Here is a 15,196-nt window from a genome sequence, read left to right on the forward strand (position 1 = left end):
TATAGAGTAAGGGCTGTAAGGCTATATATCCCGCCTTAAATGACGATGAAATAATGTTCAACTCGGTCATCAAACAGCAAATACATGCATGCCAAAATGGAATTTTTGGTGCACACACTCGCACAGCTTATAAATTCCTGTAATGCTCTGGAGCAGCTGGCCAATACTTATTTTATGTTTGCCATTGTGAGCTTGCCGGGAGAGTTAACCAAGGGCGGCTCTGATCTCATAAAAATGTCAAATGTTTACTTTAGTGCGAACTGCAAAGTTGCGTAGTTGGTTATTAAGATGCGCTTTTTTTAGTTGCCAAGACCCGGATTCAAACCTCAAGGACTCTCTTTCTTTATTTTTATTTTTGTTTTGTTCATTTTTATCAATTATTTCTAATATATTTATATATTTTTAAATCCTGTAGTTAATAGGTTTCATTTAGATTTTCGCTCCTGGGTCTCTGAAAATTCAAGACGGGCCCTGGTTTTAACTTGGTAAAGTATAAGGCTATAAGCCTTCTAGTTGACAAAAAAAAAAAAAAGTATAAGCCTTCTCTTGGGCCACACTCGTTGCGCATTGTCCACCATGGGTCTGATGCCCTCAAGAGGACATCTTATTAAGCCCATGTCTTGATCCTCTCGCCTCAACCGCTTAACCAGCCATTTTTGGCCCAAGACATTATCTTCTTGATCTGCGGCAACTTGCTAGGTATTCCCGTTAAGACAATCTCGTAGCACTCAATTTGTTCATCAAGGATCAAGTTGTTTATATAATAGGTTTCTTCGTTTCTTTTCCCCCTATATTAATCCTCGATTATTCTCCATAAAGCATAATTTAAGTAGTTTAGAGCCAAAGGAAAAAGTTGACGGCGAGGCAAACACTATGCTTTCGGCTGGAGATAACGGACTCGATCGATCTCTGGCCCATTGCCGCTTCTATGGCTGGGGCTAGCTAATTCACAGTGAATATATTAAGAATCATTGCGAATAATTAGAACTTAGAAGCATGCATTTGCTGGATTAATGCTCGAGCCGTTTTGAATGCCATGCGTTTCTACAGAAGTAAATATACATGGCAATGCGTGACAGTGAATGTATTGAGTCAACTTTCCAAGCAAACCATGGAGCACTTTTACGACTTACCATACTTACAGAGTATAAACAAATAAATAGTTGAAAAATAATCAGAGCAGGTCCGCACTAGCCAGCAGCGAACGCGAGACGGAAGCACGTGATTCTGTTTCTCTCTTTGTTTTTTCACCACTTTTTTCAAAGTTACCAGTTACCACCACCACCACCTGGCCCTACCTGGACCATCAACCCCAACCCCCACGCGCGCGTTTGCCACTCCTAATCTGATATTAGGGGATCCAAGGTCGCCTTCAGCGCCCATGCTCGCCATTTCCACCGCTCAAAATTGATGTAACTTGCTACGATCAACTTAGTACTATCCAGGACATTTGTAAGTTTGAGTCTTTGATGCTAGCAGTAGATTTTCTTTTTCTTTTTCTTTTTCTTTTTCTTTTTCTTTTTCTTTTTGAAAACAAAGTATAGTTCGTAACTGTCACCATGCTTCCTTGTTTAGGGCCTGGTAACTTGTGGAGAGTAGAGTAGGACTCGAAAAGCTTGTCCACACGCCAACACAATGAGCTACAATAATGTCTCATCATTTCCCATCTCCACGCTCTTCACGTCGCGTGCCTCAAGAACCGCAAATTCCGGGAGTCCCAGGGTTTGTAGGACCCCATCTCCACTTCACCAAGCTTGACTGTTTGACCTAACGGACGCCACCCTCCATCCAAACCCGTGGAGCCTGCGCCCTGCGCGCACTGTGTGTGGAGGCTAGTTTGGCCCTCTCAATCGCCATCGGTTATCTGACCGTCAATAGTTTTGTTGATATAAATGCATATCGTCGATTTTTGTTAACGTAGATGAGTGCGTATCGGTGTTTTGAAATTTTTTCCCAATACACGTTATACGTACAGTGAGCCAGTGACTGAGGCTGTGAGGAGGGTACGTTGGTCCACCATAAGGTACGTTACACGAGAGCATAAGAAACTATTCAGACTTTTATGCTCAAACTCACATCCTTGTTCATATTCGATCGCCTCATCAATCTCACTCACTCATTTACACTCACTCACCCAAAGGCCCCATTGCCAGGGCTATGATTACTCACTGACCCTAGCTAGCTATCTGCTCCGACACACTCGCTCCTGAAACCAAAAACCAGAGAGAAACAAACAGCTACCTCCAAGTTCCAATTCCATCACCATTTATACACCATTATATAAGATTTTATATATATATATATTTATATACACCACACTACCACAGTCACCGGCCACTCCGCCCTTCCCATACTTCGATCTTCACTCACCTCTATTATTTATAAAGCTACACACAAACACACAACACAACTTGTGTGTGAGTGTGAGTGTGAGTGTGAGCGACACAACTAGTCACAGAAGTCTCTCTGTAGTTAAGCTCTGGCTAGCTAGCTAGTTAGAGGAGAAGAACATACAGCAAAATGGACGAGAGGCCGGAGACAGAGCTCATCTCGATTCCGGCGACGCCACGTGGAGTGTCCACGCCGGAGATACAGACACCCTCCGGACAGAGGTCGCCTAGGCCGCCGTCCAAGGAGGCTAAGTCGTCGGCGTGGACTCCGACGTCGTTCATATCTCCTAGGTTCTTGAGCCCCATTGGGACTCCAATGAAGAGGGTTCTCATCAACATGAAGGGTTATTTGGAGGAGATGGGCCACCTCACCAAGCTCAACCCTCAGGACGCTTGGCTTCCCATCACCGAGTCTCGCAATGGAAACGCTCACTACGCTGCGTTTCACAACCTCAATGCCGGTGTTGGATTCCAGGCCTTGGTTCTTCCCGTTGCCTTCTCTTTTCTTGGCTGGTAATTTCAATTAATCTCTTTACCCTGTTCTGATTTTCATTTTTTACATTGAGCAAATTATGCAGTTTTCAAATTAATGCTACCCAATTGTTGGCGTTTTGTGCTTGATTATGATTGAATGCTAATGACTGTGATGGGGTCGTCACTCTTTCAACGTCTTAGTCTTTGTGTGATCTGTCCGTCCCTCACATGCTGCTGGTGAGAGGATTATGACTAAAGTTTATGGATGACCCAGTCTAAAGGGATAAAGTGGTAGCATTTGTTAAATATGATCATACATTCCTAATAATTATATATGAATAGGTTTCATGTTTTAAAAGACATACAGAACATCCTTGAGGGAAAGTCATTTCGTCACTTTATCTTTTGCTTTTCCAGAAGTTCAATACAGATTGTGGAAATATCTCTTACTGGGGCCATTCATAATTCTTCACCTTCTTTAACACAGAGGACACCTTTATACCTTTGTTACATTATTCCCTGTGTTTTTTAAACAGTGGCTCCAAATTGTATCCTATTAATTATAAAGAAAGTGATTTATATAGGCTTTGCTAGCTCACTTTTAATTTTTGTTTTATGTAAAAACTTATGATAGTCAATTCAGTTCAATTATGTTCCACAATTTCTGGTCAACATTATAGCGTAAAAGGTTGAATCCACTTAGATATTCAAAGTTTTGAAGTAACTGAAATTAGGATAAATCAAAACCACTGGGTAAAGATTTGAAGTGGTTAAAATGAATTGACTTGGTTGTTCTTGTCTTGGATTATTGTTTTACAGGAGTTGGGGAACGCTTTCCTTAACCATAGCCTACTTTTGGCAACTATACACATTGTGGATTCTAGTTCAGCTACATGAAGCTGTTCCCGGAAAGAGGTACAACAGATATGTGGAGCTTGCTCAAGCAGCCTTTGGTAAGTACTTAAATTCAGTGGTTGCAATGCTTGATCTTAACTAATGAACAAGTGCTTAATTCCATGGCATATTGGCATGTATATGTATTTCCTGTTTTGCAGGGGAAAGATTGGGTGTTTGGCTTGCTCTGTTTCCAACTGTTTACCTATCAGCAGGAACTGCAACAGCTTTGATTCTCATAGGAGGAGAGACCATGAAACTATTTTTCCAGATTGTTTGCGGGCCTCTCTGTTCATCAAATCCCCTAACAACAGTGGAGTGGTACCTAGTATTCACTTCCTTGTGTATCGTTCTGTCTCAGCTTCCAAACCTCAATTCAATAGCTGGACTTTCATTAGTAGGAGCTGTCACAGCCATCACTTACTCCACAATGGTTTGGGTCCTCTCTGTAAGCCAACCAAGGCCACCCACAATTTCTTATGAACCGCTTCCATTGCCATCTTTCTCTGCTTCCCTCTTTGCAGCCTTGAACGCACTTGGTATTATAGCCTTTGCATTCAGAGGCCACAATTTAGTTCTAGAGATTCAGGTATATATACACCCATTTACTGTCTTGTTAAATTCTACATGTAACTAGTAGTTTGCTCATTTTCTTATCTAAAAGGATTTCATTTACCTTGTTTAATTGTTTAGGCAACAATGCCATCAACCTTTAAGCACCCAGCTCATGTACCCATGTGGAAAGGTGCAAAGGTTGCCTATTTCTTCATTGCCATGTGTGTGTTCCCTGTTGCGATTGGAGGCTTCTGGGCTTATGGAAACCTTGTAAGTTTTCTGGCTACCCTTGAAATACCCAGGCTGTTTGATTATGTACATTTGAATGACAACATTGTACATACAAAAATGTGATACCTACAATATGTGCCCAAGTATATGTTACACATAATAGTGTACTTCCTGAACCTTTGTAGTCTTGTAGATTTTTCATCTTTACAAATTTATTGATTAGTGTTTTGTATTGCTGCAGATGCCTTCTGGAGGGATACTGAATGCATTATACGCGTTCCACAGTCATGACATCCCCAGAGGGCTACTTGCAATGAGTTTCCTACTAGTTGTTTTCAATTGTTTGAGCAGTTTTCAGATATACTCTATGCCCGTATTCGATAGTTTTGAAGCTGGTTACACTAGTCGTACCAACCGCCCCTGTTCAATCTGGGTACGGTCTGGTTTTCGAGTCTTCTATGGCTTCATCTCCTTCTTCATAGGTGTGGCACTCCCCTTCCTGTCTAGTCTTGCTGGACTATTGGGAGGACTGACCCTTCCAGTCACATTTGCTTACCCTTGCTTCATGTGGGTTCTCATAAAAAAGCCCACAAAGTACAGCTTTAATTGGTATTTCAATTGGATCTTGGGCTGGTTGGGGATTGCCTTTAGTTTGGCCTTTTCAATTGGAGGCATCTGGAGTATGGTCAACAGTGGACTTAAATTGAAGTTCTTCAAGCCGCCTAGCTGATCTTAGTTGACAGACGTTTCAGTTCTCCCTGTTAAAGAATTCTGCAATATTTGTTACAATATTTACTATATGTGTTTCTTCAAACTTAAATGTCTTAGTTGTACGTGCATATATGTTGTTTATGGTTAAAACTGTAATAGAGGCTTGCATGAGGTTCTATCTGGGATATTAGGATCACCTATAATTTGATTTTGATAATGACCTCTATAATTAAACATGGTATATCTTTGTACAAAACCAACAAAAAATTACGCATCATGAGAATTAAGAGTATAAATACATGCATTACATTCAAATTAGATACAATTTAAATCCAACTGAGAATTGACCAGTTGATCATGACAGAAACTAAAGGTCTGAACTTTCAATGGCAAAAAGAAAAACAAAAAACAAAAAACTAAGAAGCATACACAGGTATGAGGTACTTAATTAGCTAGAGCCTGATCATGAGTTAGGGCTGTGTAGGTGCATGTCCTTCTGCTCCTACGTAACTTTATCCTTCAAGCCATGCTTGATGACATTCATGGCATTCCTAGCCGCTTAAAGTTTTTTACTCAGCTGAGGCTGACTAGTCTCGAGTTTTGTTTTGGGCCTTGTTGCCCCCATTGTACCAAAGAAAATAAAAAGAAAAAATCCTGCCTGTATCCGAAAAACAGAAGAAGATCATGGCATTTCAAAGTTAAATGTTACCTGTTCTTAGTTCCAACCCTAGATGGGTTGTCTTCGATCTGTATCAGTTTTTCTTTAGTGGGGTGTTTACTGGGTTACTGTTTGGGCTGATTTTGATATTGTGCGTGGGCTTGCTACTACAGATGTTGAAAGGCCCATATGAAACAGAAAGAAGCAATTATGATAGGGAGAATAGTCACTTTGGTCACTCAACTATGACTCATTGAACACTTTGGTCACTCAAGTTTCAAATATATCACTTTGGTCACTCAAGTATTGCACTGTCATTCACAAAAGTCACTTTGTTGTGAGAAAAAATGCCCCTTGGGTGACTTTTGTGAATGACAGTGTAATACTTGAGTGACTAAAGTGATATATTTGAAACTTGAATGACCAAAGTGTCGAATGAGTCATAGTTGAGTGATTATTTGTGGAATTCTCCCATTATGATATATAGGAGTATAGGACCATGGTATACGTGTACCAAAAATATACGATCCTTTCTTAAATGGACCCTATCGCGGACGAATCAAAAAATGGTTTTCACTCTCAATTAAAAATGAAATTTCTAAAAAAAATTATATAGAAATTTTTTTGATAAATAAGATTCATAGTATCCTTCTTATTAGTAATCGCCTAGAATTTGAACAGAAACTAAAATCATTTGATAGAAAAACATGCGCAAAGCAAATGTATTATTTATTGAACTTAATCAATGAATTTGCTGTAAAATCAAGTTTCAATTTTAAAAGACCTTTTTTAGTTCCAGAACACGAACAAGTAAAAATTGGTCCGGATTGATGTCATTGGCTTATATATATATAACGAGAGTTTTTATTGGGACCTCCAAATCTGCTCACTTGACCTCACTCTATTATGAATTATTAAATGACATATATAACCTACTATAAAATGACTATTAAGGACAATAATTATACCAAAAAATATTATATTTATTTTATGTAGACTTTCCAATTCAATAATACTAGCCTTCATGCACGCGCGTTGCGCGTGCGGAAGGGCCGCGCTCGCGCGTGCGTATTGTCCTTCCTCTCTTGCTACACATGTCTGAAATGTTACTCATGAGTGCAATATAATTTCTGTGTTGCATATTACCTAACTCCTATTTTTCGTGTACAGATATTATAAAATATTGTATATGTCTTTAGCAATCCATTAGTAACAAACATAAAACATGCACCGATATATACAAATCTCTACTATTAGAAACGTACTTTTTAAAAAGAAACTTCCACAAAGTGCTTATATACATTTGTTCAATAAAGTAAAGTCCACATGCTCCAATCAACTCCATCTCAGCCACCCATTTGTCATCAGTCATTGCCCAAACTACAAATTGAGAGTACAAAGAAGAACAGAAAATTATTTAAAAAATAGAAAAAAAATAACAAAACATAAGATAGTGTGTTTGGTTTTTTAGTACAAAGTGAAATGGATCTACTAAGTGAAGTACATACCATGAAGTTAGATAATTCCTTTACTGCAACACCTTTGCTCCAATTATTGGATCACGTAACTTGAAGGAAGCAAAATCTCTTTATAAACAACATTTGTTGTGAACACCCCTTCCCCGCCTTCAAATGAGCCTTTCTTACCTTCATTGACCGCTATGTGATCACCATTGTTTGTATCATTTTGATTAGCTACAAACAATATTATCGTGTATAGAACCCATCGAGCCTATATAGATGCATATTGGTCATTCTATACACGATAATGTGCATCAGTGCACGATAATGTGCGGCACCTTTATATATAGATGCATAGGGCATCAGTGCCTACATAGAATGACCAATATGCATCTATATAGAACCAATATGCACGACGGAACCCATCGAGCCCAATTAATATTGTTTGCATGCACGTGTTTGTGAATAAACACAGACGATGCGCGTATGTATTTTCCTTCCTCTCTTGCTACGCATGTTTGAAATGCTACTCATGAGTGCAATATAATTTATGTGTTGCATATCAATTTCTCCCACCACACTCTTTGTGGTGTTCTGCACCATCATTTGGATTATCGTTTTCTTTATTTCTTTAATTTCTTGCATAGTTTTTCTGGTATTTGATGCATTAATTTCAGTATCTCAACTTTTTCAATTGAAGGGATCAAATTGTGTTTCTGGGGCATCTCATTTCTTTGCCGTCAGGCTTTGTGTTCTCTATTGTGTAGAATTCATAGGTTGTCGCCATTCTCGATGGCTAGCACGTGCACGCTCCCTTTGTTCCATTTCTCTCATGCTTGACCCTATAAAAATATAATAAATTATATTAATTTTTTTAGCAGTGAGGCTTGTTTACATTTTTTTAATGTAAATTATATTAATTTTCCCAAGCTTATTCCCTAAATAGGGAAATTCATTTGCTAATACAAATTCAGTAATCCCACTCAATTTCAATATGCCGACCAAGTTAAACCCATTGTTAGGATTTGGTGGAAAAACTCTCTTCTAAAAGTAACATTTAAACGCTCCATATTTTTGAAAGCTCCTTGTTGTTGCCACTGCATATATAGTGTGCAATCATCGATTGCAATTTTTTGTACATTTTTCAAATTCATGCTTTCTTGCAATGAATGAAACATAAGTCATTCTTCACAACATGACACTATCCATATCTGTCATTGAATCTAGTAGATTCCTCTAAACTTTCACAGCACATAACATCACATCATCTTGAACTCTATTTGAAGATCGAAGATAATTAACCTGCGCTGCATCTATGCCTCCTTAAATGACTGCGCAGTTATGCATCTTCTAAGCAATATTTATGTGTAATTCTCCCACGGAACCTAGATGGAAAGAACAATATAAAGTCAGTATGGAGAACCACAAAGCTATAAGGAGTACCTTTTTTTTTTTTTTTTAATTCCGAATTTGTTTCTCACCTGTGAGCCACCAAGAAACCCTGTGTAGAGAGAAAGAAATAAATTTTTTTCTGGTCGGATTCACGTAAAGAACTGATGAGCTTGAACCTGTGTTAAAAGAAAAACATGAAGATAGTAAGTGGTAGAAACACCAGTGTGTATTCTGGTTGGATTCACTTTCTTTATCTGTGTACAGAACCATAGAAATAACTTTTCTTTTTTCCTTCACCTCTGTGATTGTTTCTTTGCGACCAAACTAATGTTATTGATGTTGTTGACCTCTGTGATTGGTTTCCCTCAACTCTATGGTTTGTTTCGTGCACCTACCCTTGCTTTCCTGCACCTATATTGTGAACAAAATAAAGGCAAACAAACTGAACCATCAGGAAAAAAAGTGTTTTACCTGTTTAAAGACCCAAAGAAATAAGTTAACAATCAAATAACTTTGCACAATCAAAGAAAGAACAACAATTAATGTTAATCTTCAACAGAATAATGGTAAATAAGGATTCTGCGATTTAAAAAATTAGTAAAAATCTTAATTATTAAAAACATTAATTTTTGATGAACTTAAACTTTAGCTAGTTTGATAGCATTGCTATTGAATAAAGATGACACAGTCTAACACAGAGAGACTCAAAACAAAACCCTCTTAAGCAAGATTTATCTTTATTTTCCTTTAACTAAACTACCTTCTCTGGACACAGGAAATTGGACAATGAAACTTTTCAAGTCTGGACCTCCAGCTTTATAGCAATAGTTTGATAGCATTGCTATTGAATAAAGATCACACAATCTAACACAGAGAGACTCAAAACAAAACCCCCTTAAGCAAGATTTATGTTTATTTTCCTTTAACTAAACTACCTTCTCTGGACACAGGAAATTGGACAATGAAACTTTATATATACAATTCGTAAATATCTTAATTATTTTATACAATTCATCTACTTCCAATCTGGCATTCATATGTACATGGTGCAAGTAACTCATGATTATTGAAGCATCAGAAAAAGAAAAGAGAAGGAAAAAAAGAAAAAGAACAAAAAAGAAACCCATATATGGGTCCACAAACCCCAAAACAAAAGCATACCTTGAATATGGATCAACAGGTCCTTATCGATCTGCTTTCAGTTCTACCCCTATGAGTTCTCTTTCTACACAAACCAAAATTAACTATATTCAACAGAAGAATTTTAATGCACAGAAGTATAGGTACCATAACCCCAAAGAGCGATGGTAGAAAGACAACCAATTCCCATTCTTCCTAGTGTAACAATAACAACATACACAGAGGCCTTAAAAGCATGATTCAAGGCAAGTGAAAAAGAGTTTACTACTTACGTATGTTAGTTCCTTATTCAGCAAAACCAATTTACTGCAGATTCTCAATCAAACAGTACCTTCTCTACCTGATACCAAAAAAAAAAAAAAAAAAACAATGAGATTGAAGCACCTGCTTCCCCCTAAATTGCAGACCAATTGATTAATTGAAGGAAAAAGAACATAGGAGACAGAAACACTACCTGCAACTAATATTAGAGGAAACCAACTTTCACAATGTCTAGAATTCTCCCATACATTTACCTGCAAAAATTGAAAGAAAGTCAAGCGGTAACAAAGAGGTAACGGTAACAAAGAGCTTACAGGAATTGTGTCGAGAGCCCCTGCCTCATGGATTAATTTTTTGGAAGCATAATTTGCACGAAGAGGTCATGAGCAACTTCTGGTAACCACCCACTGTTTGAAATTTGCCCAACGACAACGATTAACACATGGAAACTCAATCGAAATCGAAAACCCAAATAAATGAAATTTGAAATCTGGAAACAATTATCAAGCATAACCTCCACTGAATCTGCCACTCTTTCGCCCGAGTTACACCTATTTTACTCTGCCTTTTGGGTTTGATTGAGAATCCACTCTGCACACAATACCTAACAGCGGTAATCTAATTCCAATGAGTAACATAGAAAACCAAACATAACAGAAATAGGATACCCAAATCACCGATTTTGATACCAATTTTTTCCTCTTTCTGGGTTTGAATTTGCTCTGCTCCTCTTTCCCTTTTCTCCTTTTATATGAACCGTAGATTGAGAGTGGGGTGAATAGTGATGAAGCCATCTCTCCTCCGATCATCTCCCACGTCCGTCTTCAGTTTCCAATCGTGCGCCCTGGCAGTCGTTCTTCGAGGAGATCGTGGTAACTGCCGGAACTGGCGGAAATTTTGGTTTTTATCTAATCATACCGTATTATATTTTCTCAATTGTTTGCTGTAGTTTACATTGTTACCCTTCCGTGATATTTTTTATATAAGTCTAACTGTTCTCATATACAACGGGTAATATAGGGAGTTCACTTTTTGGTGAAGCTGTTGACACCAAAACAGGCGCTTCCATTTCTAATAGTAGAGATTAGATTGTATTTCTTATTATTTTCCAATTTCACTACATACTCATTAAAGTATTCATATATATTGAATAAGAATTAAAAATATGATTAAGATCATGTGACATAAAAATATATGATATATATGTTGAACGCATATTGGTGAGGGAAAAAAAAATCCTCTTATGATTTATGACCTAAATCTAAGTCAATCCATTATATTTGTAAAAAAAAAAATAATAATAAATAAAAAAAACTAGCAGTTAAAAAAAACTAAAAATATTTAAATAATTAATCATGTGGTACAAACAATACAGAAAAAAAAATAAACATTAAAAAACAAATGATTTTTTTTTTTTTTAGAATAAAAACAAAAGATTTTTTTTTTTAGAATAAAAACAAATGATTTCTTCATTTTTTTTTTGCACAGCTAAAATAGAAAACAAAAAAATTTATAAAAAAAAAACAGAATAGTTCATGGCATTTTCTTATTGATTAGACATTAATTTTTGAAACTCAAGTTTGATTAAGAAATGTATATTTAGTTAAGATTTATAGAGTGATTAAATCATTGAAATGACTAAATTTTTTATTTTAAAGATAATAATTTGTTTGCAAATTTTATGAGTGAGGTTATTTGAGGAAGTTTAGTGAGGTTTAGTGAGTAAATTTAGTATTTGAAAATTTGATAACAGGTGTAAAAAGTATAGAGGTCAAGTGAGTAAATTTGGAGGTTCCAATAGAAAAACTCATATATAACTTGTACTTAATTCTGATTAGTCTCTCAATTAAATTTTTCTTTTTCTTTTCACTATTGTAAAATCTTCACCAAATTCGAGTGATATTATTGACTCGGACCACTGCATAACAATGTCACGTGATAGTCTGACACCAGAGAATATTAAAACGTTGTGATCGAAGTGGTATATTTATAGCTACATGCCTAGCTAGCTAGGAGGAACTGCATTCCAATGAAAACATTGTCTTATCATTTCTATGCTTTTTGCCAAACATAAGGACAATGTCCCTCCCTCGTCCAAGGGTGCGATCGATCACTTTGTAGTGTGTCGTCAGTGGTCTATGTTTTAGCACTACAGTGAATAACGCGTTATTTCAAATGTATTCTTAGATTTTTTATTTGCTAATAAAAGAAATGGAAGTAATTCCGATTGCAGAAATTTTCTAGGAAGAAGGCGAAGGAAACTTCCGCAAAGTTGCATCAACGACAGTGCTCGAGCTACTCAAAAACGATGATATCGAGTTACCCAAAAATGATACATGATGTCCATTTAATTTGTTGTGGCCGGACAATTGATTTTTCTTCTTGGTGGGTTTCTGTTGGGAGTTTTTTTTTTTTTTTTTTTTGACTTTGTCAAGCGGAACCCAAAGACTTCCTAGGTCCAAGATAAACCTCATTCGGCGCATGTGAAATGCTCCAACTGTACATTACAGAACAGTGCATGTGCCACTTTGACAGTTTCGGGGTTCGAACCTAAGTTGGGGAGCACATCCAACTAGACAATAACCACTAGACCACTTCCGGTGGTTGTTTCTGTTGGGAGCTATTTACACATATCTTTGATAAATAGCGAGCTCATATCTTTGCCAACACTGATCATTCCAATTTAATAACTTGCCTTAATTTGAATCAATAAAATGAAAATCAAAACAAACAAAAATGTTGCAGTAAGCATAGCAAGACTTTTGAGTCCAAGAGTAAACGCTAGGTAGTCCCAAAAGATTAACAAAGCCAGTTTGCTATATATCCCCAAGCAAAGCAAGGCCGAGAAACACAAAGATGTCGATCCATCGAAACAGATCGAACAGATGCATCTCAACCAACTACCATTTGTAACCTAAACCTACGTACCATATTTGTAGTGATGATCTATAGTATTAACCAGGCACCAGAGTGGCCCAGATACAAAAATTGCTTCTGAAATTCCTCACTAAGAACCGCAATTGATCTACTAACCAGTAGTACCCAAAAGGATCGATTAATTTTTGCTGGCTAATTACTATACGGTTCCAAGCTCAGAATGCAGGGAAATTAAGACAAGGGTCGGTTGAGGTATCAGCTGCCACCTTTTCTTCCTTGACAGCACCACCACCACTGACAGCTGGCACGGAATCGAGAATCTGAACCTCCGGCCAATCAACCAATCCACCACCTTGACCTTCATGATCAGCAACCGCCATCTGCCACGTGTTGATGTCAAACCCGGAAGAAGCAGCAGCCCCAGGAACACCATAGACACCAGCAAAAGCACCGACCATCTCCGTCGGAAAATCAACCCCTGCGGCTCTGGCGCCGTACCCGTAACCTTGCTGGAACCCATGGGCAAACCCCGACCCGTACCCGTACCCACCAAGGGACAAAAACGCAGGTTGTTGTTCCTGAGCGTTCATCATCGTCAGAAACGAAAACCCTCCTTCACTCGTAACGTTGTCGTTCAGGTTGAGAAGTTGTTGTTGGTCGGAGGGCAAATCGGGCTTTTCCACAGAGGAGTCGGAAGTGGGTTTGTTCGGTGCGGTGGTCTCGTGGGTGAGGGACGAAGAGGAAGGCGAGCTGGAGGAGTTGGAGGAGGAGGCGCGGTGAGAGAGTTTGAGTTTCTTGTTGCGAGTTCCGCCGCCGACGGGGACGTTGCGGAGGGCCCCACCACGAGTCCAGTAGCGGCGGCAGCCCTTGCAGAAGTGGCGGGGCTGAGCGAGGTTGTAGTTGTTGTAGTAGCAGAACTTCGTCTGGGTGGAGTTGCAGCGCGGGCAGGGAAGCGGGTCGGCCGAGGACGGGGGTGGGTAAGCAGCAGGCATGCTCTGGATTAGTCTCGGCCGTTTGATCTCGGAAACTTCAGGAGGAGTTGTGGGCATCGTGTGGCTCTGTAGCACAAGGCTTAGTTTGTTGAGTGTGAAGAGTGTGTGACCGTTTGGTTTTGTGGGAATGAGGAAGGTTGTGGATGCTTTGGGACTAGTGAGAGAGAGGTTTTTAATAATTAAGGAGGGAGGGAGGGAGCGAGCGATGGAGGGAGGTTAGCGGTGGTGTACGGTGATGGTGATATTCACGGTGGCGCGACGTGTGTCTCGATCAGCTCCAAATTTTAACAGTAAATAATTTTAGCTGGTAGTACTTATCCGTTAATTCACTGTGGGTGTTGACGTGGTTAGAAGTGATTGGTGTGGGAATTGCGCGGTGATGAGTAAATAGTAGCTGGATGGTACTAGCTAGGGTAGGGTAGGGTAGGCGGGTGTAGGGGTTTGCGTGAACCTTACTCGATCTCTTGGTCGAAAACAAATCAGACCAGTTTTGGTTGAACCTCGGTGAGAACACGCTAGTGTTTTTTTGTAACATTCCTGTGTTTATCTGATCACAGTTTGTTTTCTTTAGGGGGCAGGGGAACCAACAAATAAATAGAATAATAGGTTTCTAAGGATTTCATGTAACGAAAAACAAAATAAAAAATGGATTTAAAACATGGAACTATGGAAGTCAAATAATAATTATGGATTTTTACGGGAAAATAACAGTGGGTGATAATCATTAAGAGAAGCGACGATATGATGGGTGTCAGGGCAGCGTGGGAAGCAAGCTATGACTACTAAGACAGTCACTGCTCACCGCCCCACTGCTGCGTGCTCAAGTCCAGTCCTTTTCTCCCTTTTTTCCACTCTAGGCTACCTTGCTCTACTTCTGTGAAATTTCGGCCTAGCTAGCTCGGAGAGATTCTCACTAGCCAATCGTCAGTCGATCAGTCTGTCACCGCTTCATTCATCTGTGCCGGATTTCTCGCTCTCCCTGATTACATTGTACGTAATAGTAATACCATCGTACCACATGTGTTTTATACTGCTCTGCGGTCATTGTAGGAGTTTTTATCACCACTAGGGTTAAAATTTTCGTACATCGGACAAAATAATACTTAATTTTTAAAAGTGATAAAAATGATACCTAAATTTTTAAAAACTAATCAACTTGAT

At 38.6% G+C, this 15,196-nt stretch overlaps 2 protein-coding genes and 1 long non-coding RNA gene across 4 annotated transcripts; 1 reads left to right on the forward strand and 2 right to left on the reverse strand.

Annotated features, from left to right (window-relative positions):
- Positions 1-2,019: 2,019 nt before the first annotated feature.
- LOC133741069 (lysine histidine transporter-like 8) lies at positions 2,020-5,489 on the forward strand. The gene is made up of 5 exons (XM_062169000.1): positions 2,020-2,903; positions 3,684-3,817; positions 3,920-4,347; positions 4,452-4,583; positions 4,786-5,489. Exons 1-5 carry the CDS (start codon positions 2,521-2,523, stop codon positions 5,272-5,274), a joined length of 1,566 nt encoding a protein of 521 aa, XP_062024984.1. The 5' UTR covers positions 2,020-2,520; the 3' UTR covers positions 5,275-5,489.
- A 2,955-nt stretch (positions 5,490-8,444) lies between these two features.
- Positions 8,445-11,088, reverse strand: LOC133737361 (uncharacterized). 2 transcript variants are annotated; one of them, XR_009859832.1, is made up of 9 exons: positions 10,856-11,088; positions 10,681-10,770; positions 10,481-10,573; positions 10,360-10,420; positions 10,178-10,245; positions 9,927-9,990; positions 9,063-9,176; positions 8,855-8,941; positions 8,445-8,758 (listed from the first exon to the last, which is right to left on the reverse strand). It is a non-coding gene; the product is annotated as an uncharacterized LOC133737361 (long non-coding RNA). The 2 variants fall into 2 exon arrangements; XR_009859831.1 differs by having other exon boundaries at positions 10,681-11,086.
- A 1,799-nt stretch (positions 11,089-12,887) lies between these two features.
- Positions 12,888-14,304, reverse strand: LOC133738072 (dof zinc finger protein DOF1.6). Its single transcript, XM_062165512.1, has one exon. The coding sequence runs from the start codon at positions 14,090-14,092 to the stop codon at positions 13,259-13,261; it is 834 nt and encodes a 277-aa protein (XP_062021496.1). The 5' UTR covers positions 14,093-14,304; the 3' UTR covers positions 12,888-13,258.
- Positions 14,305-15,196: the final 892 nt, after the last annotated feature.

The sequence above is a fragment of the Rosa rugosa genome, chromosome 3, assembly GCF_958449725.1.
Source record: "Rosa rugosa chromosome 3, drRosRugo1.1, whole genome shotgun sequence".
In the NCBI taxonomy this organism is placed as follows: Eukaryota; Viridiplantae; Streptophyta; class Magnoliopsida; order Rosales; family Rosaceae; genus Rosa; species Rosa rugosa.

Coding starts and splice junctions, on each gene's coding strand:
- LOC133741069 (XM_062169000.1), top strand. CDS start 2,521: ATGGACGAGAGGCCGGAGACAGAGCTCATCTCGATTCCGGCGACGCCA. Junction 3,818..3,919: donor GCTTGCTCAAGCAGCCTTTG/GTAAGTACTTAA, acceptor CCTGTTTTGCAG/GGGAAAGATTGGGTGTTTGG. Junction 4,584..4,785: donor TCTGGGCTTATGGAAACCTT/GTAAGTTTTCTG, acceptor GTATTGCTGCAG/ATGCCTTCTGGAGGGATACT.
- LOC133738072 (XM_062165512.1), bottom strand. CDS start 14,092: ATGCCCACAACTCCTCCTGAAGTTTCCGAGATCAAACGGCCGAGACTA.